This window comes from Dermochelys coriacea, chromosome 5 (assembly GCF_009764565.3).
Source record: "Dermochelys coriacea isolate rDerCor1 chromosome 5, rDerCor1.pri.v4, whole genome shotgun sequence".
NCBI lineage: Eukaryota > Metazoa > Chordata > Testudines > Dermochelyidae > Dermochelys > Dermochelys coriacea.
In genome coordinates this window covers 121489516-121515311 of record NC_050072.1, presented here as the reverse complement: position 1 = coordinate 121515311, position 25796 = coordinate 121489516, and the positions used below count along the sequence as shown (strand labels likewise).

At 48.2% G+C, this 25796-nt stretch overlaps 1 protein-coding gene across 1 annotated transcript; it reads right to left on the bottom strand.

Annotated features, from left to right (window-relative positions):
* Positions 1–1572: 1572 nt before the first annotated feature.
* LOC119856244 (thioredoxin-like) lies at positions 1573–23871 on the bottom strand. Its single transcript, XM_038403568.2, has 5 exons — positions 23848–23871; positions 14010–14114; positions 7536–7595; positions 5851–5916; positions 1573–1785 (listed from the first exon to the last, which is right to left on the bottom strand). The coding sequence occupies exons 1-5, from the start codon at positions 23869–23871 to the stop codon at positions 1723–1725; spliced, it is 318 nt and encodes a 105-aa protein (XP_038259496.2). The 3' UTR covers positions 1573–1722.
* Positions 23872–25796: the final 1925 nt, after the last annotated feature.

Below are 25796 nucleotides of genomic sequence, written 5' to 3'. Positions count from 1 at the left end.
TTAAACTCCCATTTCGGCACCGGAATAAATGGCTGCTTTTCCAAAGAGTTCAGCACAGTAGGTGTTGCTTAGGTATCACAGTGGGAGCTGCAGTTTCCTTCCTGGGACATCCTCTTCCAACTGATTGAATTGAAGGCCAGGTTTTCAAAAGAACTCAGCTTCCATTTAGGCACCATTTACGCCAGATTGTCAATAAGTAGCCAGCAGCCAATGTGCTTTTTTGCAAAACTGGCAAAACTGGCTCCAATTTGGAGCACTTGCGAATTAGCCCCTCCAGCTCTTTAGAAAATCTGGCTCTAAGTGACCTGCCCCAGGTTACATAAAGGGTGGATTCTCACCCCACTGAAGTCAATGGGAGCCAGGATTTCACGCAGAAAGTCTGTGGCAGAGCTAAGGTTGCCAACTTTCTGATTGCAGAAAACCAAACACCCTTGCCTCACCCCCTGCCCCGAGGCCCCACCCCTGACTTGCCCCTTCTCCAAGGCCCTGCCCCCCACTCACTCCATGCTGCAACGCTCGCTCTCCCCCTCCCTTTGTTGCTCACTCATTTTCACTGGGCTGGGGCAGGAGACGGTGAGGGCTCTGGTTCGGAGTGTGGGAGGGGACTCCGGGCTGGGGTAAGGGTTGTGGTGTGGGAGGGGGTATGGGCTCTGGGCTGGGCGTGTGGGCTCCAGGGTGGGGCCAGAAATGAAGGGTTCAGGATGCGGGAGGGGCCTCCGGGCTGAGGGTTAGGGTTCAGGTGGGAGCTCTTCGCTGGGCCAAGGGGGCTCAGGGCTGGGGCAGGGGGTTGGGATGTGGGAGGGGGTTCAGGATGCAGGCTCTGGGTGGGAATTTGGGTGTGAGAGGGAGCTCAGGGCTAGGGTTGGGGTGCAGGGGGTGGTGGTGAGGGCTCCAGCTGGGGGTGTGGGCTCTGGGGTGGGGCCAGGGGTGAAGGGTTTGGGGTGCAGGAGGGAGCTCAGGGCTGGGGCCAAGAGGTTTTGAGTGCAGGAGGGGGCTCAGGGCTGGGGCAGGAGGTTGGGGCATGGGAGGGGGTGCAGGCTTCTGGAGGAAGCTCAGGGATGAGGTTGGGGTGCAGGAGTGGATGTGGGGTGTGGGCTCCAGGAGGGAGTTTGGGTGCAGGAAGGGGCTTAGCGCTGGGGCAGGGGGTTGGGGTGTGGGAGGGGGTGAAGGGTGCAGGCTCCAGGTGGCGCTTACTTCTGGTGGCTCCTGGAAGTGGCCAGCATGTCCCTCTGGCTGCTAGGTGGAGATGTGGCCAGGGGGCTCCGTGTCACGTGCTGCTCCTGCCCGCAGGCGCTGTCCCACAGTTCCCATTGGCCGCAGGTTCCTGGTCAATGGGAGCTGTGGAGTCAGCACTCGGGGTAGCATGCGGAGCTCCCTCACCACCCTTACACCTAGGAGCCGGAGGGACATGTTGGCCACTTCTGGGAGCCGCGTGGAGTTGGGTAGGGAGCCTGCCACCACAGCGGCAACCGGACTTTTAACGGCCCGGTCAGCAGGACACCGGGCAACCCTAAGCAACCATAGGCAGAGCCAAGAATGAACCCAGATCTCCTGAGTCCCATTCCTGTGCCTTAACCACAAGATTCTCCTTCCTGTACAGATGAGAATCTTCATACATTTTGATGCATCATTTCTGAATAACTGTGTTGAAAGAAAATAGACACATGCGAGACTACAGAAGGTGGATTTTACTGGAACTTCTGTTTTTGCTTTCTGCAGGAACTACATTAGCTCTTCAATCTTTGCTTCCAACTTCCCAGTGTCAGTACCAGTAATTTCCCAAATCTAATTACAAATAAACTGACAAAACAAAACAACAACAAAAAAAGGTTTATTTTTGCACAAACTTCTGATTTGATAAAGCAGTAAGTTGCAATTTAGAAACTTCCTTTTTAAAAAAAATGTTTGGGGTAAAGAATAAAATTTCATAAGAATTGCACACTAAAGCTCTGATTCTGCAAACACTTACACACCTGCATAATCTTACACATGGGGAGATTCATATTCAAGGATTGTTCTAACACAGAGACAGATATTTGGGACTCCTTCTTTTACGCCCTGATTCAGCAAAGCATTTAAACATGTGCTTAACTTTAAACACTTGCTTAAGTCCCATTGACTTTGAGGGAAAATAAGCATATCCTTAAATGTTTTGCTGAATCAGGTCCCTAAAAGCAAAACTACCTTGTCTTCACTTCAAGGAGGCCTGTCCATTGATCAGTGAACCTCTCTGTTTATATAATCTATATTTTTTCAGTCATCTGTAAATAAACCAAGTTATTTTATAAGTATTCAATGAGTCTGATGCTTTACCTTTCACAAGAACACTTATATGAGCTCTCAGAACCATTTTCAACCTAGCTGTGACAGTCCATCACATAAGGTTTTGCTGACTAAGCAAGTCAACTTACTAGTTCCATGTCCCTTTTTAGAAAGTTAAAGGGAAAGGGAAATAAGGGAGTAGGAGGGGATCTGTGGATTAAAAAGTGGACTGTATTTAATGCCATCTGTAAAGCAAATCATTTTGGTTCTTTTTTAATAGCATTCAGTCTTCTAACAGAGGGGTCCACAACACAAAAGGATGTTACATAGACTACTAATAGGACAAACCATTGTGATGGGGATATTAGAAATAGACCAAACCTTGGTTGAACACAAGGGTGAATGGATGTGAACTATTTTGTGCATTACTTGTACTACAGTATAGTACATTGTAGCCCCCAAGGCAAATAATGTATATGTTATATCACCTGGTATTTAGTGGGACCCTGAGGTAGAGCTCGTTGGGGTAATCTTCTGTGAGAAACTTAGCTCTAAGTGTACTGGAATCCCCAAACTGTACCGTGCATTCCCTGCAAGTCACCTACAGACTGTCCTCGCGCCTGTGATCACACCCAAATCACCACATCCAACCACTAGCATCTCGGAATAGCACTATGACATTTGGAGCAGATCAGTCAGAATTGCCATACAAGGACAGAGCATGATGCAGAAGGATGAAAGGACAAAATGGTCCATCTTGTTGGGCATCCTGTTTCTTATGGTCATCATAGAACTGAATGTTTCAGAAGAAAGTAAACACCCCCTTCCCCACACACACACATATTTCACCTAGCGAATTGTGCAGTAATTTACCACGGATACAGATACAATTTCTCTGGTAAGCAGTTTATGCTGTGCATTGTCAGGATATCATTGTCGCTTATTCACATGAGAATATCACTATGCTATTTGCGTCAATAATATCCTGTGGCAGCAGTGTGTTCGACAGGTTAAAAGGATGAAAAAATAATTCCCTTTTATACACTTCAGATGTGTTGCCTTTTTAGCCCAATTGTCTAAACCTGCCTCAAAATTATGCCCATAGTTTTTTGCAACCAAGTTTTTCCATGTTCATCCTTGCACCTCAGATTTGCATGTACAAATTGCAACTGGTCTCACAAAATGGATAGTTGCATATCTAGCTACTGCTCATCTGTCTCATGAGCCAAAGCCCACTGAAGTCAATGGGAGTCTTTCGAGTGACTTCAGTGGCCTTTGGATCAACCCTGTGTGCAAAAATGCAGTGTGCACATGTAACTGAACATCCGTCCACACAAAATTTGGAGTGCAATTGGAAAGGGTAGGTTTGGCACTTTATTTCATTGATTGATCCCTTGACCCTGTATTTTATGACTGGAGCAAGAGAAGCACTCTATTAGCCTTCACTCTACTCTTCATTATTTTCAATACCTCTAGCATATCTTCTTTTATCAATGCCAACACTAGTGTTTTGGCTGCCCTAAGCAAACAGGATTGAAAGCCAGCTTGTGAACTTTCCACTTGGCTGCGTAGCGCAGTGATTTAACCCACGCTACAGCTCTCATTGCTACTGACCTGGCTTCAGTGCCTGACTCAAAATCTGCATAGTTTTGTGCTCTCCTTATAGCTCCTCGACCTGTGCACATTTTTCGAGGCTATAAGACCACCACACAATTCAACACAATTCTTCACAGTGCCTTCTGAATTGGAGAGAGACCCATGACCAGCAAAACGGGGATGTTGAAGGCCAGGACTGCAGTGGCAGACCACAGTACTTGATGACTGTCCTAGGGCAGTCCCACTTGGAGTGCCCTCCCATGGCAGACGCTGACATGATGTGTGCTCTGTCTCAGGTTAGCCTTTCAGAGTCCCCAGTCACTTCACTTTAGGCTCAAAGTGATACAATAATACCCTGATTGCTTTATAATATACCAGTCCCATTATGCAAATGGTCCCAAGCAAGTTCCCATCTCAGGTCTATTTCTCAGCCCAGTGCAAGTAGTCATTAAAACTTAAGGCATTTCCTCTCTCGATGCCCCACACAGCACAAACTGGCACCTCTGATCCACACCTGGAGTCTCTGTCCATCCTCTCCTGTCCTTGTCCCAGGACAGCCACCACAGTGGATTTAAATCCCGCTCTTCCCAACAAGAACCCCCTACAGTCTCTCTGCTGGGGAGCAATCTTGTTTGAGGTGCAGCCTCACTTCCCCCTGGCCCTCTTCTGGTTCCTCTGGGTCCAGTTCTCCAGCCCTGGAGATCTCAGAAGATAAGCTCCTCTGCTGCTCCCCTGCCTTCTGAGCTCTCCAGCCCTGGCCTAGGGATGCTCTCTTTGCATTCAGCCTTCCTGCAGGAAGTACCTCTGGCTTCCTTCTGGGACCTCCTCCAGTGCTCCCAGTGTCTGTCAGCTTTTGCCTACCCCTGACTGAATCCGACTGCTCTGACTCCCTCCTATTGGGTCTCTCCTTGATCCTTTATAGACTCTCCCAGCTGCTGCCCTGTTCTTTTAAGTGGCCAAATTGGGAGCATCTATTCTGGCACAGGGGAACAGACCTACTTCATTCACAGGGACCAGTCATCCTGTGACAATGACCCACTGGTCTGATCTAGAGATGGACCCAGAATAAAAACCCCACCTGGTTCTGAAATCTGCAGATGTCTGGTTCTAGATCCAAACTCTTAATGGGTTGTATCAAAACTCTGGAACTCAACATCCCCAGATTTTTGGGAAAATTCAGATCAAGACTTAAATTTTGTGGCTCAAATCCCAGAGCTGAGTTTTTTCTTTTGCAAAAGGTCTTATTTTCTTAGGCACTTGTTTCACACAAAAGCCTGAAATATTTAAAAAATAGAAGCCTTTTTACTCAGTGCAATTGTCATGGAGTGTGGCGGAGTCAGGGCCTTGCACCCCCCACTTCCTGCAATTCACCGTGACTCTCAGCCAGCCAGTAAAATAGAAGGTTTATTAGAAAACAGGAACACAGTCTAAAACAGAGCTTGTAAGTCAGAAAACAGGACCCCTCAGTCAGGTCTATCTTGGGGGCCAGGGAGCCCAGACCCAGATTCTGGGCCTGCCTCCGTTTCCCCAGCCAGCTCCCAACTGGCACTCTCTCCAGCCCCTCCTCTGGCCTTTTGTAACTTTCCCAGGCCAGGAGGCCACCTGATCTCTTTGTTCTCCAACACCTTCAGTTGGCACCTTGCAGAGGAGGGCCCCAAGCCATCAGTTGCCAGGAGACAGGGTGTCGGCCATTCTCTGTGCAGACTGCATCATACCTGCCCTCTAGGGCTCTGCAACAATCACACACCCTTATCCCACCACCTAGATACTTAAGAAATGCATAGGGGAAACCGAGGCACCCACACAGTATTCAGAGAAAACATTAAGAACATTCCTACCTCATCACAGCGATGTGAGCAGGAGTTTCAGAGAAAGCCTTCTGAACCAGGCCTAGTTGTCTTTAGGAAGGGATACAGCAAGTTATTAGCCTTTGCTGCCATACGAATAAAACAGACCCACAATTACCATTTTATGTCGCTAGCTATACAATACCTTTTCCGTTTTCTTGTACATCTGGAATGTCGGCATGGCGATAATTTTACAAGAATTAGCCACGTCCTAGAAAAGTGAGAAAAAAAAGGTCTGTAAAATCACCTGCCATCCTAGTGCTAGAACCATTCATTAAGATCCAAGGGCCAGCTTTCAGGCAAATAGCTATAATAATTATAAAGAATGAGTCAAGAGAAATACAGGAAATTTACCTGTAAGATAAAAACCAGAAAAGCTGTTTGCACAGTACCATCGAGCTATTATATGGCAAGATAAAATCATAACACAGAGTACACAGCATTATTACTCATGAGAATGCCTTACAAAGCATTCGGCAAGGTGTCATCAGTGCTCATCATTCGCGCCGAATTGAGTCAGCGAGAGCTTTTCCACTCCTCTGCTGCTTGTACAACCTCTATAAGAACTTCATTATTCAAAGTTTTACCTTCCCACTTGATATATTGCACAATAGCTTGAAGGTGCTGTTGAGATTTTTCTAGCTCTTTGATATGCTGACGTGAAAATGTCCATATTGCACAGCTGTAGACACAGGTAGAAATTGCTGCAGCATGGTAAATAAAATGTCAGCTCCTTAAAAAGAGGCAATGGAATGTCCAGCTAATCCTTTATGGCTACTTGGTATCTCTGCTATTAGCTGGAGAGCCTGCGCTATTTTTAGTAAAATGATATGGACTTTGTTTGCTTTGGCAGTTAGGGTGACCAGAGGTCCCGATTTTATAGGTACAGTCCCGATATTTGAGGCTTTGTCTTATATAGGCACCAATTCCCCCTCTCACTCACACCCCGTCCTGATTTTTCACACTTGCTATATGGTCACCCTATTGGCTGTACAGCGCCAGATTTGCAGCTGGTGTAAACTGGCATAGTGCCATTAAGTTCAGCGGAACTATGTTGAACAACAGCTGCTGAGGATATGACACTTCACGATCCAGAGCAAATGACAGGGGGTTGCTCTAAATTTAAGCACAACTGAGAATTAAAAATCCCAGGACAAAAATTGGTGAAAATTCAAAAAGCAGGCAGCTTGTTATCTCTTTACTATCTATATCCGTATGGGTGACTCACAGTATCTGTATCAGGGATTTGGCCCTGAATCTGATCTAAATGACACCCGTGTAAACAAGAAGTAATTGCATTGAAGTCAATGCCTGGTATGTCCTTCCAAAACCAGGAACTATTTGTACTGCTACGTTTGACAAAGCTGAGTTTGGTGTTGGCTTTTCAAAACATGATCAATCAGGTTTTTGATTTGGCAACGATCAAAACCAAAGGTGATTTGAATCTGGTTCCATTTTATAGGAATGATCAACATTTGGGGAGTAGGCAGCCATTTCACACTGTTTTGGCCCATTTCTAATCTATATTAAATCACTAGCTACTAACGTCCTCTGTGGAAATGGAAATTTTGATATTATCTGATTTTCTTTAAAAAAGGGACATGGAAGGTAAGATCTTGCAATCTCTTGCAGTCAGTGACACTGACTTCTTAGGTGAGTACTACTCACGTAGGGGCTACTTATTAAATGCACAGACCAAGGTCTAACATTAAAGACAGTGAAGTGTTTTGAGAGCTACTGATCATAAAAGCCAGGTATTTATAAATTATTATTATACATGAACATGATTTCAATAGCATGATTTCAACTAACCTGGTTTCAATAGCTTACCTCTGCCCGATCGATATCCACACTACAGAACATCACATTGTCATACCGAACAGCCAGGTCCTTTAGGATTAAATGGAATAAATACACTTGTTTGTGGAAGTAACATTAATAAGGAAAACAATATGTCAGCGTTACATCTCCAATACAAAAGCTACACTATTAAAAATAGCCGGAGTTTCATATTAAACCACAGATCTAGTAATAGCCAGAGAAGGGCTGTGGGATTCTCTCCAGATATGGTGTGTTCTGATGGAATGAGCATTCTGCTGAGATTACTCACTGGGTGCCCCTAATTGGTTTTATTTTCTGCTTTGGGCTGGGAACTGAACTCTGCTTGCACCGCTAGATCCCTCCAGATGTGATGCCTCCAGGCCATTGCTGAAGCAAATTGGCAGGGCAGCGTTGGGAAGCTTCCTTAGCTGCTGGTGCTGGTGCTGGTGCTGTACTTGTTATGGGGTAGGGAAGTTCAGGGGTCCAGGGCTGGCTTCTCTCACGAGCACTAGATTCAAGTCAGCAGCCCACCGTTTACCCAGAAATTCTGGGAAAATACTGGAAGAGATTCAAGGGGAGCCAGAACCAAACCCCCGGCTTTTGGGGATTTGCTCCCAGATCTAAATGTCACATTTGGCCACTAATTTTATACAAAGGTCCAGATCCAAACACCCCCAGTAAGAGCCCATCTGTACACGAGATGTACACTGTCCTGCAGATTAACAGAGACAGGATTGGGGCAAGTCCTGGCCCAGCAGCACACAGCCAGCACCATGTACCGTGGACTTTTCTCCAGGCTCTGGAGCCACTCCTCAGCCACTAGTGTGTTGTTAGGGTTGCAGTCACTTCCGCTGTGCCCCACTCCCCCACTTCCATCTGTCGGAGTGTCCAGTATGGCCATGAAGTCACACAGCCTTTGGTCACATCTGCATCCCTTCCCTGGCTCAGCCCCTATCACCCTAAACCCAACCGCTGCACTGGGAACACAGGGATCCTCTGTAGAGCAATCCACTACATAGACTTCTGGGATCCTGCCTCTCCCCTGTGCAGAGGAACCAGAACAGAGGCATGAAGTCCAGGCACAGTGGGATGAAGAACAGTGTTTGCCTCTTAGCATTCATATGGTGCTTTACATCTCCTGAGCACCATCTAATCAATGGGCTCGCCCTCCTCTTCTGTCTTTTTAGACCTCTGACAGGAGTGGTAGGCTCTAGCTTTGCTCTATTGCCAACAACAGTGCGAGACCTGCAAAAAGCTGGAGTAAGGCAATGCTGCATCAGGCCCTCCATTTCCCAGGAAATACTAGAAGGTTCCAGGGAAACAGAGTCCCTTCAGGGATTCTCTCATGTTATTAGCTACTCATTCTATGCTAATAGCTTGTGGGTCAAGCCTCTCATTAGACTCTGCCTGATTAAAACAGTTGCTGAGCAACAAATGAGCATGGCTGCAAGACAGCACCTATCCACAGGGAGCCAATTAGAACAACAGTTGTGGGGGGGGGGGGTGTGCTTAATTCTCCATCATGTGACATTAGCCCGCTGTCTTCCTAGTGGGCACCACCAGATTCATCCTTCTTCAACCCTCCTTCCACGGGCAGTGATCCTGCCTGACAGGTCACAGAGAGCAGCTTTCAAGGCAGTGTCCTTATGTTTTTCACTTGAAAGACACTGAGTCATCGGAACAAGTCCTGACACTGATTTTAACATAAGCCTATATCACTTGCTCGCTCAGTTGTTTGTAATGCTGTGCAGATGTCTCTTTTGCTTTCCCTTTTATGGAAAATCAGGAGCAACATCATTGCTGTGTGAAGGTGAAAGATAGCAAGAAAATCCCCAATGTTTCAAAATACCTTCTGCAGCTACCCTAGTCAGCTCTAGGGAAGCTGGAAATCCCTGACCCTGCATGGGAAGGGGAGATCAGGTGTCAGGGATCCTAATTAATAAAGGGCCAGTGAGCTGCGTAAACCAGATTTATACTTCTTTGCATCACTGAAAAGCACTGGTGCAAAGCAGCCAGAACACATGGGTGAATCTGCTCCCACCTGTTTGCAACTCATTTTGGGCCAGACTCTGATACACCAAGTCACGCTGAGTAGCCCTTCCCATCACAAGCAGGCCCCGTAAAGCCAATGTGACAATTCGTAGTGAGAATAAGGATCAGAATAGACCCATTGACAAACCAGAATCCATCAGCATTTTAATTCCAAGGGGATGACATGAGATAAAGCATTCTCCAAAGAATTCCCCATTGAAATCCCCAAAGAACATTGTTTACATCCCTGTGCTAGCCGCGCGGGTGAATCCATTTTCTTCAGTATTCACTGAAGAGTAAAATCTTGTCCTCAGGCTTGTGCATACTGAAAAAGTGGAATCCAAAACAAATATCCTGGCCTTCCCTGGGCAGACCTCAGTCTTGGCTATACTAGACAATTGCTGATAGTCCCTGTAGTGGGGTGGCTGCCCCACTCCTATCCTAGATGGGGCTTCAGCAGGCCAGGGAGGTGGTGCAGGTGGGTTGCCAATCAGAGAAGGCCTGCTAGGGAGCCAATCAGAGGCTGAGTAAGAGACAGCCAATCAGAGCCAGACTCAGCCATATATAAAGGCTGCCCAGGAAGGGAGCAGGGAGTCTCTCCCTGGTGGTCAAGACAGGAGGACTGCTCCTGGGCTGAAAGGTAGTACCTTGGACAGAGCAGTGCTGGGGAGCTCTGACCAAGAAAAACCCCAGACTGCCTGCCTAGGTGAGGCAGGGGCATAGGGCCAAAGGGGAGGTGGCCCAGGGACAATAGCAGGGCAAGGGGAGAGGAGGGCAGAGAGGCTGCTGCTAGAGTGTCCCTGGGTTGGGACCTAGAGTAGCGGGTGGGCCTGGGTACCCCCCTTCCTTGTGTGCTACACCTGGCTGAAGAGGAGCGTGGCCTGATCCAAGCTGTGGTGGGTCCCTGCAATAAGGGGCTAGACTTAGAGGCTGCAGCTGGCCACTACAACAGTGTAGATTGTGGACTGCTGATAACACTAAATCCCTGGAAGGGGGTGAGACTGGAGCAGTGGGCACTACTGGAGGGCAGCATCCTGAAGAGGATGCTGCTGAGTGGGGAACAATGAGGGTCCCTGAAGCAGCAGAGCAGATGAAGGGCAAGGCACCATGTGAAAAAGATGCTCCATGACTGGACAGAGCTAATTCCTGGAGCAACTAGCGGGAGGCGCCAGTGGTGGTGAGTCCTAACCCCGTCACAGTCCCCAACAGCAAGTCTCTTGGCAGCAGTCCTGGCATGGATGCTTAACCTGAAAAAGATGTTTTGTTCCTGACCTCTGTGCAGTGGAATACAGGAAATAGACCAGACTGGCCACCTATGCAGTAACTAGTGCACAGTGGGATAGTAGTGGAAAGACTCTCATCACCCCCTTTGATCTACAGAACAAGTACAGCACGGGCAGTGAAAGCTTGTATACTCTGACTCACCAATGGCCCTGAGTGACCACTTCTAGGGTTGGAGGGCAGAGCACAGAATCAGAGAGGAGGGAAAAGCCTTATTAGATCATCCTGTCCATTTCCCTGGCAATGCAGGACTCCTTTACAGGGAGGTATTGCAGAATCCTGCAGTAATGGCCTGCAGCACACTATGGTGATCATTTAGAGGCTATCATTGGAGAAAACAAAGTAAAGGAAGAGTTGTTCACTCTAGTACATTTCCCAGTGTTTTGTTGAGACTAGTATTAAAAGACCAAAGTGATGGGGCTTTTATAATTGCCCTTGCTGGAGACTATTCAACAGTTTGATAGATCTCACTGTCCCAAGTTTGTTCAGTAAGATTTTCCCTAATCCCATGCCATCAGTCTTCGGGCATGTCCACACAGCTGCAGAGTGGTGAGATTCCCAACTCCTACAGACATGCATACATTAGCTTTCATTGAGCTAGCCCCTAAACACAGCAGTGTGGCCATGGTGGCATAAGCAGCAGCTTGGGCTAGCTGCCTGAGTACTTGCAGAGGGTCTCCGCAAGGCTCAGACTTGGGGCAGCTAGCCCCTTCCGCTAGCCACCGCCAGTATGTGAGCTTGAGTAGAGAGGGAATGTGTATGTCTACATAAGCTTGGACTCTCACCTCCCAACTGCTGTGTAGACATACCCATCGTCCATTCCCTATGTAGTTCCGTCTTTGTGCTGAATCAGTCCGTCGCCTGTCTTCTGAGAGATAACGGTGCACATGCAGTGATGATCTTTGTGAAGGCTGGCAAGGAAAAGTTGATGCTCAAGACCCCTTTTCATGCACTGGCACAGTGATGTTTTTGTGCTTCCCAGTTGTGATACTCCTGACACACAGCAGCAATGCAGCATGGTTGGAGGCTCCTTTGTCTGTCCACTGAGCCCCAACACAGCTGCATGCTCATCTGGGAGGGTTTTGCAAGGTGCACGCCTTCTCACTGAGAACTGGACTGAGACTCTCAGCTCTTTCACACAGGGCACCAGCAGATGGGAATAAAGATCAGTGACTGATCCCTTGGCTGAAATTTGAACTGTTGACCTGAGAGTGAGCATTCCTCTGTTCATTTTCATCTCACAGGCTGGCAAGGTGCAAAAGAGTGAAGGGTTGTCTTTTGGAAAAGTTTATGCTTCTCAGTCCCATAATTGTTTATATCATTGGTTTTTTAAACATTAGCACATCTTTCAGCAAAATCACCAATGGGGCCTGATTTTGATTCATTAAGATGTTTCCATGCAGGGTGTCAGTTTAAGAGTTTTGCTAAAAGCCTGTTGTCTCTATTAGATTGAAACATTCTCCATCTAACTGTGTTGCTGATTTCCAGTATTAGACATTTTCACTGTAGGTTATTATGAGCCCTTGGGTTCCTGGAGTCCTTAATGCACTTTCCAGTTGCTCTAAGTGATAAGAGTACTGCACAGCTAAAACCAAGAGATTGATACAAGTGAGGGCCAAGTTCTTGCAATCAAATTTGTGTGAGAGGACGCCTGAACCAGTCTGTTGATGTCAGTGGGACTCTGCACAAGCACAGGGGTCTGCCTCTGCGGATCCTTTTGCAGAATCTGGGCATAGGATCAAAACAATTGTATAGCACTGAAATGTAAATGTCACTAGAATAATATTACTATCTAGGACTTCATTGTCTGAGTTCTTGGTAAGGTCTGGTTAATTAATCCTCCCAGCACCCCAGAGAGAGAGGCAAGTATAGAATCATAGAATATCAGGGTTGGAAGGGACCTCAGGAGATCATCTAGTCCAACCCCCTGCTCAAAGCAGGACCAATCCCCAATTTTTGCCCCAAATGGCCCCCTCAGGGATTGAACTCACAACCCTGGGTTTAGCAAGCTAATGCTCAAACCACTGAGCTATCGCTCCCTGTTTGCCAGAGAGGGGGTCCATGTCTCAGCTGGAAGTAGAACTCAGGAGTTCATAGAGTTTAAGGCCAGAAGTCACCATGATGATCTAGTCTGACCTCCTGCATAGCATGGCCCATACAATTCCACCCTGCATCAGGCCCACAACTTCCTGCCTCCCAGGTCTGCGCCTCTCTCATATTAAGGGCTATAAGCTACAATGTGCAGAAGGGCATGAGCAAAGGTGCACAGCTCCTGAAGGCTTGTGTCTGCAGGAGGTGTAGCACCCCTCCTCAGGGAGGGGGCACATAGCAGTGGTAGCTGCTGCTACACTCTTTTACCTTCTCATGCCATCCCAGCTCCACTGGTCAGGACAGCAGGTGGGAGACAGGTAATGCTGTCCCATGTCTACTTTTGTCCCATGATCCCTTATGGGATTTCTAGCACTGCTGTAGGCACTCAGTTCCCTAGTCCTTGCTTGCACTGTGGGAACACAAGGCTGGAGACTTTTGTCCCCCTGCAGGGGCACAAGGGAAATCAGGTTCATTCTGCACTCTTTCCCCATGTGTCACTTATGCAGAACTAGGCACAATCTGTCCCTAAGTGCTCACAGGAAGAGAACTCCCCATGAAGTCAGGTGGGAGACAGGTAACTCTAGTTCAAATTCAGAAATGGAGAGGACCCGGGAAAATGGCGAGGATAGCAGCAGGTCTAGCCCCATGGCCCAAGTTTGACAGGACATAGTTTGAAGGAGCGCCAATCTTTTTACTTCCAGAAATCAAGGTTGTTGTGCCTTTTCTCCTTATAAAAATTACTTGACTCGGAGCATGTGTTTTATGTCCAAAGGATAATATAGGTGTCCCCTCCCATGGATGCAGATCACATATCCAGGATGCAATGGAGTGGCTAATGCCTTCCTTTCTAATTCAACACCTGGCCATTTCTGCAAAGAAAAGTAAAAGGAACACTCTATGAACTAGAGTTTCTGCTACACAGGTGTAAATCTTGTGTAACTCCATTGACCTCAATAGAATTGTTCTGGATTTACATTATTGTAACAAAGATCAGACTCTGAGCTGTGGGCTTTTTCCCCCTGCAATGTCAACTCCAGCACCCCATTCTGGAGTGGCCTGGGATGGCAATACTGTACTTACATGAATGACAGGACTGATCGCTTTGCAAGGTCCGCACCATTGTGCTGAAAAGTCAACAACGACGAGTTTGGAGCCTGCGGCCTTCAAAAAATCATCAAATTCACTCTGAAATGAACACATTTGTGTGAAAAGGAAGAGTTGCTGCATAGGCAGTGGCTAACATTTTAACAACCTGAATATTGTTGGCAAATGCATGACAAACAAATATTTGCTCTACTGGAATCTTCTAGGGTGTAATGAGAGAACTGCACTTCAGCCCTGATTAACTTTCGTTTGTGTTAAATTAAATTGCATAAATATATAAACACGGGAAGCGTCACAACAACACACTACATAATATGGTCATGATAATCATAGAAACTCCTTTGTTTTCACAGACCATGGTGCAATGATTCAAGCTATGCTAATATAGATTGCAAACCATTATAAGAATTGGACATTAAAAAGCCCCACTCATAGCAATGACATCACTGTTCCTATAGTAACTAGTACACTCCAAAGAGGAAAAAGCAGAGGGAGACTGCAAAAGAGGAAAAATATGAATGAAATAAGACACATACAGCATGAAAATAAAAAGACATGATGATGTGGGGTCTTGCCAAGCTTTCAGTGCCACATGTCTGGGAGAATCTAACTCATTCACAGCTCTTCCCTGTACACATGGCAATAAAGGCATTTTAGCTTTCCATAACCTCAACCAAGGAAAGAACCATATTCTCTTCTAGGGCAAACTGTTGCAATTCCAAAGATTCCAGCACAATTTACATCGGCAGAGAATTTGACTCAAAATCAATATATATTAACAATGCATTACATTTTGCATTTCCGAAGCATAATAGGAACATTAACTAATTCAGTCCCACCACACTCATACAGTAACATGAATCAAGCATTTTTATTCCCTGGAAATTTGGACAGAACGTTTAAGTGCTTTGATGAAGGTCATGCAACACAGCAGCAGCAGAAGTTGGATGAGAACCTAGAAGAGCCTTGTCCCATGCCTCAAGCTGCCTCCCAATTACCAGTGGTCACAAAAAGATCATTTATTAAAGGGGTGGGTCATACGCCCATTAAAGTTGGTGTTATTTTGCCATGCAAACTACAAATGGACAAACAAAATGGTATTGAACAGCAATATGCAAGTAAAGTTTGTTTTGGGGGGACTATCTCAATAAAAAAGTTACTCACCTCTTGTAACTGTTCTTCTTCAAGATGAGTTGCTCATGTCCATTCCAATTAGGTGTGCGAGCGCCGCATGCATGTTCGTTGGAAAGTTTTTCCCCTAGCAGCACTTGTTGGGGTTGGCTGTGGAGCCCCCTGGAACGGTGCCTTCATGGCACTCAATATATGACCCTGCCGACCTGGTGCCCCCTCAGTTCCTTCTTGCTGGTTACTCTGATGGGAAGGAGGGCAGGTTTGGAATGAATATGAGCAACACATCTTGAAGAACAAGTTATTAGAGGTGAGTAACCGATTTTTCTTCTTTGAGTGATTGCTCATATCGATTCCAATTAGGTGACTCCCAAGCCTTACCTAGGTGGAGGGGTCGGAGTTAAGGAAACGCTGATTGTAGCACTGCTCTGCAGAAAGCTGTGTCATTTCTGGCATGCTAGACGATGGCATAGTACGAGGTGAAGGTATGCACCGAGGACCAAGTTGCTGCCCTGCAGATTTCTTGGATCAGGACTTGGGCCAGGAACGCTGCTGACAAGACCTGGGCCCTCGTGGAGTGTGCCATAAGAGACGGGGCCGGTACTTTGGCCAGCTCATAGCATGTGTGGTTGCATGACGTGATCCAGGAGGATATTCTTTGAGATGAGACTGGGATGAGATGAGCCCACTGCTATGAACAACTGATTCAATTTTCTAAATGGCTTAGAGTGCTCAATGTAGAAAGCTAGTGCTCACCGAACATCGAGGGAGTACAGCCTCTGCTCCCGGTTACTGGCATGAGGCTTAGGGTAAAAGACAGGCAGGAAAATGTCCTGGCTAGTGTGGAAGTGTGACACCACCTTGGGGAGAAAGGCTGGGTGTAGCCTGAGTTGCACCTTATCCTTGTGGAAAACCATGCAAGGTAGATCAGAGGTCAGGGCCTTTAGCTCAGACACCCTCCCTGCAGACGTAGTGGCGACCAGGAAATCTACCTTCCAAGACAGATACAGGAGGGAGCAAGTTGCCAATGGTTCAAATGGGGCTCCATGAGCCTGGAGAGGACCAGGTTAAGGTCCCACACAGGGACAGGCTGCTGGATCTGGGGATGTAGGCAGTCCAGACCTTTGAGGAAGTGACCAAACCATAGGGTTGGCAAAGACGGATCTACCAGATGCTCCTGGGTGGAAGGCCGAGATAGCAACAAGATTAACCCTTATGGAGGATGCCGCCAGGCCTTGCAGTTTCAGGTGTAGGAGGTACTCCAAAATGAGGATACAGGTGCCTGAAGGGGTGTGTGTATGATGCTGGTCATACCAGCACAAGAATCTCTTCCACTTTGCCAGATATGTGGCTCTAGTGGAGGGCTTCCTGCTGCTGAGGAGGACTTCCTTTACTTGTTCTGAGCACAGACGTTCCATGGGGTTCAGCCATGAAGCTTCCATGCCGTGAAGTGGAGGGACCGCAGGTCGGGGTGATGGAGGCGACCATGGTCCTGAGTGAGTAAGTCGGGGAGGAGAGGTAACGTGACCGGTCCATCCACCGACAGCTCCAGTAGTGTGGTGTACCAGTGCTGTCGAGGCCACACTGGAATTATCAGAATGACCTTTGCCCACTCCCTGTGGACCTTGAGCAGGACCTTCTTCACAAGAGAGAAGGGGGAAAGGCGTAGAGCAGGCGACCTCTCCAGGGTAGCAGGAGTGCGTCCGTGAGTGAGCCGGGGCTGTGACCCTGGAAGGAGCAGAACACTGGGAACTTCCTGTTGCATCAGGTGACAAATAGGTCAACCTGGGGAAACCCCCACCTTTGGAAAATGAGATGTATGACCTCCGGCTGGATGGAGCACTTGTGTGTGCGAAAGGACCTGCTGAGGTGGTCTGCCAGCATGTTCTGAACTCCTGGTAGAAAGGATGCTTCCAGGTGAATGGAGTGGGCTGTGCAGAACTCCCACTTAGGGGAGAGGAATGGGCTCCTCCCTGCTAGTTCATGTAAAACATGGCGGTGACGTTGTCCATTAGAACTGCTATGCACTGGGCTTGTAGTCGGGCCTGGAAGGCCTGGCAGGCTAGGTACACCGCTCTCAGCTCCTTGATGTTGATATGTAAGGATATCTCATCTTGCAACCACAGGCCCCGTATCTGGAGGTCCCCTAGATGCGCACCCCGTCCCAGAGCCGATGCATCCATAACCAGGGACAAGGAAGGTTGAGGGTTGTGGAAGGGGATGCCTTTGCACACCACGTGAGCCACCAGTGGAGGGAAGTGAGGACCTGCCCTGGCACCGTGACTACTGAATTCAATCTGTTGTGCCCCAGGCCGTAGGCCGAGGCGAGCCATGCCTGCAAAGGTCTGAGCTGCAGCCTGGCAAGCTGGGTCAAGTACGTGCAAGCAGCCATGTGGCCAAGGAGACTCACGTATCCCCTTTCTGTTGTGGTTGGGAATTGCTGGAAGCTTTGAATTATGTCCATGATGGCTCGGAATTGGGTCTCTGGCAAAAGAGCTCGTGCCTGAACCGAGTCTAACACTGCCCCAGTGAATTCTATTCCAAGGTCGACTTCCCCAAGTTGAGGAGGAGACCCAGTCACTCGAATGTGCACCTGACCAAATGGCTTTGGGACTGTACCTGCTTTGGGACTGCACCTGCCCCCTGGTGCGGCCTCTGAGCAGCCAGTTGTCGAGATAGGGGTATACTTGCACCTGCTGTTGATGGAGGAAAGCACCCACTACCGACATGCACTTGGTGAATACTTGGAGGGCTGTTGAGAGACCGAATGGTAGAACAGTGAATTGGTAATGCTTGTGGGTGACCACAAAGCATAGAAAGCACTGGTGTACAGGACAAATAGCTATATGGAAGTACGCCTTCTTCATGTTGAGGGCAGTGTACTAGTCTCTCGGATCCAGGGAGGGGATAATAGTGCCTGGGGAGACCATGCAGAATGTCAACTTTACCATGAATTTGTTGAGCCCACGCAGGTCCGGGATGGGTCCGAGATCCCCCTTGGCCTTGGGGATTAGGAAGTATTGGGAATAGAATCTCTTGCCCCTTAACTCCTTAGGAACCTCCTCCACCGCTCCCATGGTGAGGAGCGCCTGCACCTCCTGGATAAGGAGTTGCTTGTGAGAGGGGTCCCTGAAGAGGGATGGGGAGGGTAGGAGCAGAACCAGAGAGAATATCCCACTTCCACTGTACAGAAGACCCAGCGGTCTGAAATTATTTGGGACCAAGCACGGTAGAAGTGGGACAGATGATTAAAAAAAGACGGGGAAGGATCCAGAATCGAGGCTGGTACACCATCCTTGGGTTCCCCCCATCAAAAGGCCTGCTTGGAACCTGACGATGGTTTAGTTGGGCCTTGGTCCTGTCTAGAAGTGGAGTTTGGAAGGCTTCCTTCTGGTGTTCCTGCCCCTTCTCCTGTAGAAGTCCTGCCTTGGCTGAGGATAGGAGCGCTGCTGCTGTTGTTGGGGCTTGAAATGTTTGCGTTGGGTTGCTGGGGTGCGCATACCCAAGGATTTCATAGTAGCCCTTGAGTCTTTTAGGCTATGTAGCCGAGAGTCAGTCTGCTCCGCGAACAGGCCTGCTCCATCAAAAGGCGGGTCCTGATCATCTGTTGAACCTCAGGTGGAAGGCCTGATGTCTGCAGCCATGAGCTACGCCTCATGGCGATACCGGAGGACAAGGTGCGCGCTGCCACATTCGCAGCATCCAGTGAGGCCTGTAAAGAGGTCCGTGCCACCACTTTGCCCTCCTCCACTATGGCTCCAAACTCCTACCTGGTCTTGATCAGGACCGCGATGGCCAGGGTGGTACTGAGTGGAGCTGTTGTAATGCCGGAGAGCGGTGCCATGAGGCTGGAGAGTGGTGCCATGACTTGGAGTGGTACTGCCATCTGGAGCTGCATGGGGTGGCTGAGAGGCGCCGGGACTGGTGCTGGGAGTGGGACCTGCTGTGTGACGGGGATTGATGACCCTGTGAGCATGCCGTGATTGCGAGTGGTGCCGGAACTCCAAGTGGTGCCGGGACGCCGAGCGGTGCCGCAATTCTATCAGCGGTGCCGAGGGACAGAGCATCGCCAGTTTGCCTTGAGATGGTGCCACACAATGTAGTAACGGAGGCTTGGCGTGAAGGGTGGGTGCCCTCAGCGCTGTCATGGTGATGAGGTCCCTTGCGGCCTCAAACGTGTCTGGGGTGGATGGCAGTTCCACTTCCTCGATTACCTGGTCTGGGGAGTCCAATGACACCAGACTCGACTGTCCCCTTTGCGGGGACGAAGTCGACGGTGCTGTCTCCGCAGACTTGGGCACACGGTGCTCCTCTTGAAAACGCCCCCCATTGGCTGGCTCCAGAGGGGTAGACCTCTGGGACAGAGAGCTACTTCTCCCTTGCTTCTGGTGCTGCTTCTGTGCCAGAGAGTGGGAGCGGTGCCAGGTTGATCCCGCTGTTTTCAGCACCGGGGAGCGTCAGTACTGTGGGTCTCTGCCAGACTCCTTCCGCAGTGCCACTTCCACCACTGTCGCTGGGGCACTATGCATGATGAACTCGGGGCTGGGTCTTGTCGTGTCGGCAGAGGCTGAGGTCTAAGTGCTGCCTCCATAAGGAGCTGCTTGAGGCAAAATTCTTGCTCCTTTTTGGTTCTGGGGCGTAACCCCTTACAATTCCTGCACCGATCGGCTTGATGAGCCTCCCCCAGACACTTCAGACAAGCGTCGTGGGGGTCGACTGTTGGCATGGGCTTGCTACAGGATTTGAACCCTTGGGACTTGGGCATGAAAGCCCTCCCAAGAAAAAGTGGTCGGGATGGAGGGTAAACCCCGCAGCCCAACTGCTAACTAACAACTAAAAACTAACTCGTAAGTACAGAGAACGCAAACAAACGAAGCTAGGGAAATGTGGTAGAACTTGCTGAGCAAGATGCTACAGTTTCAATGACAGTCACCGGCGGTAAGAAGGGACTGAGGATGTGCCTGGGTTGGCAGGGTCATATACAGAGCACCATGAAGGCACCATTCCAGGGAACTCCACAGCTGACCCGACCGGTGCTGCTAGGGGAAAAACTTTCCGATAGCTGTGCATGTGGCGTGTGCACACCGAATTGGAGTCAATATGAGCAACACATCGCGAAGAAGAATTTGTAATTGCTGCTGGAGCTGAAAGAAATCGTGACCTCTATTGGAAGTCCATTTAGTTTTGTTTAGAAAAAACATGTGGTGTTAAGCTGTTTCTTTCCATTTCACCTCTTTGGAATGTACTAATAAACTTGCAAGCCATTGGTTAATCCTCTGTAACCTCATAAAGGACCCTACAGGCAATTAATGACCTGATCCAGCTACCATTAAAATGAATGGGAGTCTTTCCAGTGACTAAAATGGGAGTTGGATCGAGTCATTAAGATACCGCTGTAGCCCATGAAAGCTTATGCTCTAATAAATTTGTTAGTACTTGTGGCACCTTAGAGACTCCTGTTCTTTCTGCGCATACAGACTAACATGGCTGCTACTCTGAAACCTGCTTCTTATTTAAGGGCTCGCTCCAGCTCCCACTGAAACTGGCTAAAAAACTCCCATGGGCGAAGTGGGAGCAGGATTATACAATGCTTTGTTTGAAGGACGCCATATAAACATGCATGGGGGCTTGTGTTATATTTGTTTGATAAGTCCTTCTCTTTTTCATGAGGACTTCTATTCTCTCCATGAACCAGCTGCAGCCATACAGGTCAGATGTGGAATAAGCAACCTATCAGACTAGTTGCAGATATGATATGTTATTAGGAGCTGTGTAAAGGTACATGATGTTTGACAAAGACATAGGGCCAAATTATGCTCTCATTTACTCTAGATTTACACCAGTGTAACCCTATTGGAGTTACTCTGGATTTACATCAGTGCAACAAAGCAGAATATGTTTCATGTACCCAATTTATTACAGAGATGAAACAATAGTCTAGCAATTCAAACACAAATTGATTAGGGGACATCATTGGTGTGGAGATCAAACTGAGAAGGGATCAAAAAAGAAATGGGTTTTGTGAGTGGTATCTTCCCATAATTCCAGCAGTGCTCTCCCACCAGTCCAGAGATTTGCAGTACAATCATCCAACAGTGTGACCAGAAAATCAGGCTGTCCTGTTGCCCTGAGAAGAAAGGTTTTATCTGCTGAAAGCCATGGCTGAGTAGTGATTAGGGTGAACAGGCGTCCCAATATTATAGGGACAGTCCCGATTTTGGGGGCTTTTTCTTATATAGGCACCTATTACCCCCCAACCCCATCCTGATTTTTTACACTTGCTATCTGGTCACCCTAATAGTGATATTTCTTTATTTGTTATGTTTTTTTTTTTTAGCTCTAATGAAAGCCCTGGAGAATTTTGACCTGGAGACCACCACTAAACCCCTCACTTGTGGAGTCCCACAAGGATCAATTCTATCTACTCCTATTCAACATTTACACACAGCCCTTAGATCAGGGGTGGGCAAACTACAGCCTGCGAGCCAGATCTGCCCCGTCAGCCGTTTTAAGCTGGCAAGTGAGCTCTTGCTGGGGAGCAGGGTATCGGGCTTGCCCTGCTCCAGCGCTCCAGCCAGGGTGCAGGGTCTGGGGCTGCACCAAGCGGCTCCCGGAAGCTGCGGCATGGCCCCACTCCGGCTCCTATGCCCTCCAATGGCCCCCTCCAGTGCTCCAATGGAAGCTGCAGGGGTGGTGCCTGCAGACGGGGCAGCGGGTAGAACTGCCTGGCTGTGCCTCAGCATAGGAGTCAGAGAAGGGACATGCCACTGCTTCCGGGAGCCACTTGAGGTAAGCGCCAGTCAGAGCCTGCCCCCCCTGAGCCTCTCCCCCTGCCCCAGCCCTGATCCCCCTCCCACCCTCCAAACCCCTCGATCCCAGCCCCGAGCATTCTCCTGCACCCCAAAACCTCTCATCCCCAGCCCCATCCCAGAGCCCACACCCCCAACAGGAATCTGCACCCCTTCCCACACACCTGCCCCTGTCCTGATCCCCTTCCCACCCTCCAAACCCCTTGCTCCCAGCCAGAGCACCCTCCTACGCCCCAAACTCCTCATCCCCAGTCCCACCCCAGAGTCTTCACGCCTTCCTGCACCCCAACCCCAATTTTGTGAGCATTCATGGCCCGCTGTACAATTTCTATTCCCAGATGTGGCCCTCAGGCCAAAAAGTTTGCCCACTCCTGCCCGAGATGAACTGGTCAGATGACATAGACTCAAGTGCCAGCAATATGCGGAGGACATACAGGTCTACTTATTCTTCACCACATAAGGTCATACCAAGATGGCCCAGTGCTTGGAGTAGATCAGCCCATGCGTGAAGAACAGTGGGTTGAGCTGAACCTGGGCAAGACAGATGTTACACTGGTGGGCAGGGGAAAGCATTTTGAAAAGTTCACAGCTGCAATTCAGTCTCCTCTGGTTGAAAGCATACACTGAAAATTAATCAAGTCAGTCTGAGTTTAGGGGCACTGCTGGATTCCACGCAGATGCTAAGCTCTAACATAGTAGCATCCACTAGTAATGCCTTCTATTGTCCCCGTTTGGCTAGGAGACTCTGTAACATCACTGCACATGATGAGCTGACCTCAGTTATTCATGCCTTTGTCACCTTGCAGCAGGACTATAGCAATGCAAAACACCTGGGCATGAAGTTTTCAGTATCTTAGGAAATTCTGATTAGTTCAGAACTACAGTACTTCTCCTCAGCAACACAGACCACCTACCATGAGTACGTCAAACCTGTCCTCTGCTCGCTACACTGGCTCCCCATAGAAGATTGAGAACTTGAACTTGATTCTGTCTTTATCTTCAAGGTACTCAATGGCTGGGGCCCAGTGTATCTAAAAGATTGACTAAAGCGCCAGGGTGAAGACCGTAGTCAACAACTCTGTTCCTCTGGCACAATGGAACTCCCAATAATAAGAGTAAAGTTAATCCATGCAGGAGGTTGAGCTTTCTTAGGGGCTGGTCCGAGACTGTGGAGCGAACTCCCTCAGGAACTGTGAGCCATCACAAACCTCACCACCTTCCACTCCAAGTGCAAGGAGCACTTCTTCGCCTTGCCCTCTCTAACATGAACACATAGCAATATGTATATTAATCAGAAAACCAAAAAAACCTATGAAAACAAAACACTCTACTGCACACACAATTCTCCCCCTGGGGAGAGGATGAGAGAACAGACCCCACACGTGAGAGTTGTTAGTCACGATGCTTGATGCCTGTCTGGGAGGCACTCAGTTACTACAGAGCATGGTATAAGAACCTATATAGAACAGAATAGAATAGAATAATTGTGCATTCAGAGAAAAGGCAGTACTTGTCCTTTATGCTACATCAGCTATGTGCCTTGACCCAGAGGTAGAGTCCTTTCTACCAGGACTGAAGAGTTATTACTACTCTTCTCCTCTCCTGAGATTACCCACCAAGTGGTGGTTTGTGTGGAGTGGACACTTGTCCACTAGGAACTGAACTTAACCCACCTAAGGTCATGCTATTCCAGGGAAAAATAAATAGCCAGGTCAACAGCTGGTGGAAACGGGTGTAACTTCATAGAAGCAAATGGAACAACACTGATTCACATCAGCGGAGGATCTGGCCCAAAGGGTTTTAAAAAGAAGTGCTCTGGCTTTAGCTTCAGCTTCCTACAGCACTTTGCCTTCCTCTTTAAGCCCTTAGCTACTTGCCTGATTTTGTATAGTCTGCAGCATAATGCATGGAAGTGCCTGGGAACCACTGTGGAAAACAAGCTTCAGTTTCCCGCTAGCATCTTCTCCCCTCCCTGCCCCACACAAGATTGTGCAGCTCTGGCCATGATGCTAGGGAGGCTTTGTGACATAGTGAAATGAGTCATCTGAGCTAGGAACAATTTTTATTAACTTATTTTATTTCCCTGGGGGAGGAGCGGGGATCTTATATTACTTGCTTTATCAGGGAGCGTTGTTTGCCTTTTTGCCGTGCTGATTGTTGTGATGGGAACAGCCTCCCACTGCCCCAAGGTCCGTCCCTCTGTTTCCTTCAGATTCTCTTTAAAGCATTCTTCTGCCAGGAACCCTTTATTCTTTCCTTATTCTCTTCACTCTGCCTTCCAGTTGACCCACATCTTTGTCTTGTCTACACCAAAAGCCTTTTGGAGCGGAGAACATGTCTTTCTTATAGGGTTTGATTCTGATCTCACATGTGCTGGAGTGAAGCTAGAGCAAGCCTACTGATCTCAAGGCAATCACACTGGTATAAAATTGGTCAGAGATCAGAACTGGAGCCTTGAAGCACCAATCCTGCAAGCTACTCCACACAGATCCCGTTTGGATCTCCAATAAAGTCAATGCTGGATTATATTGGCAAAAGATTGGGGGATGGATTTTGATCTCAGAACAGCTTTACTTTAGGGTAACTTCTTTGATTTCAGTGCAGCTACTCCTCCTTTACATCTGTGTAAGTGAGATCAGAATTAGGCCCTGCATAAAAATAGAAGGAGATTTTATATGTGCATGCATGCACATTTGTGAGATTAAGAAACAATATATAACAAATAGCATATGCAGAACATTTCCCATGGCTTTATATTCTATGGAAATATTGTGTCACAGAATGTTTTATCCAATTGTATCATTCAACATGAGCACTAGTAAGAGAGATTCAAGATCTGTGATTATCAGAAGGCTTAAAGGCAGTTGAATCCTTTCACACACTGTTTCAGCAACTCAGTAAACGCATCCAGGGGTGAGTTCACGTTAACTGCATTTTCCACAAAAAGTATTTTTGTCTTTGTGTTTTTATAAGAACCTTGGGAGTCAAATCCTGCAGCACTTACGCAGGCAAACTGCCACTGAAGAGAAGGCAGTGTGGCTAAGGAAGAAGTGCGTAAAAGCAGAGTAAAATCTGACAGCAGGATTTAGCCCAGTGAATGGAAACTCTGTGATCTCTTGCTTTCAGCACAGGTGAGATTTTTTATGACCACAGTCTCCCAAATCCTCTTGTTCCAATAGCGAATGCCAGGGGTGAAAGTAACTTAAAGGACTTACTGGTACACCGGAATCCTGAGCAGGGGGGCTGGGCCTCAGCCGAAAGAGACGGGGCCTTTAAAGTGAGATTTAAAGGGCCTTGGGCTCCAGCTGCGGTAGTGGTGGCTGGGAGCCTCGGACCCTTTAAATCACCACAGGAGCCCCATGGTGGTAGCTGCGGTAGTGGCTGGGAGCCCTGGGGCGTGGACAGCAATTTAAATGGCCTGGGGCTCCGGCCACTGCTACTGCAGTGGAGCCCTGGGCCCTTTAAATCGCTGGCCTGGGAAAGCTGTCCCCTGCTGGTACAGTCAGCTGTGTACCAGCTCTTGCCAGTACACCATACCGGGCGTACCTGCTTTCTTTCACCTCTGGTGAATGCTCATATCTCTCTTTCTCCTTGTGCGTGTAGCACAAATATTTGGTAAGTAACAAGATAAAAAGAAAACATTGGATTAACATGGGGGTGGGGGGAAGGGGAGAGAGAGAGAACAAGTCTTGTGAATGGCCTCTGTTGAGCATAGTATAATCATGGCTCAAATGTGCCATCTCTGGACCTGCTCCAAAGGCCATTGAGTCAATGGAAAAACTTCCATTTACTTTATTGGAATTTGGATCAGGCTCTTGAGGTGCAT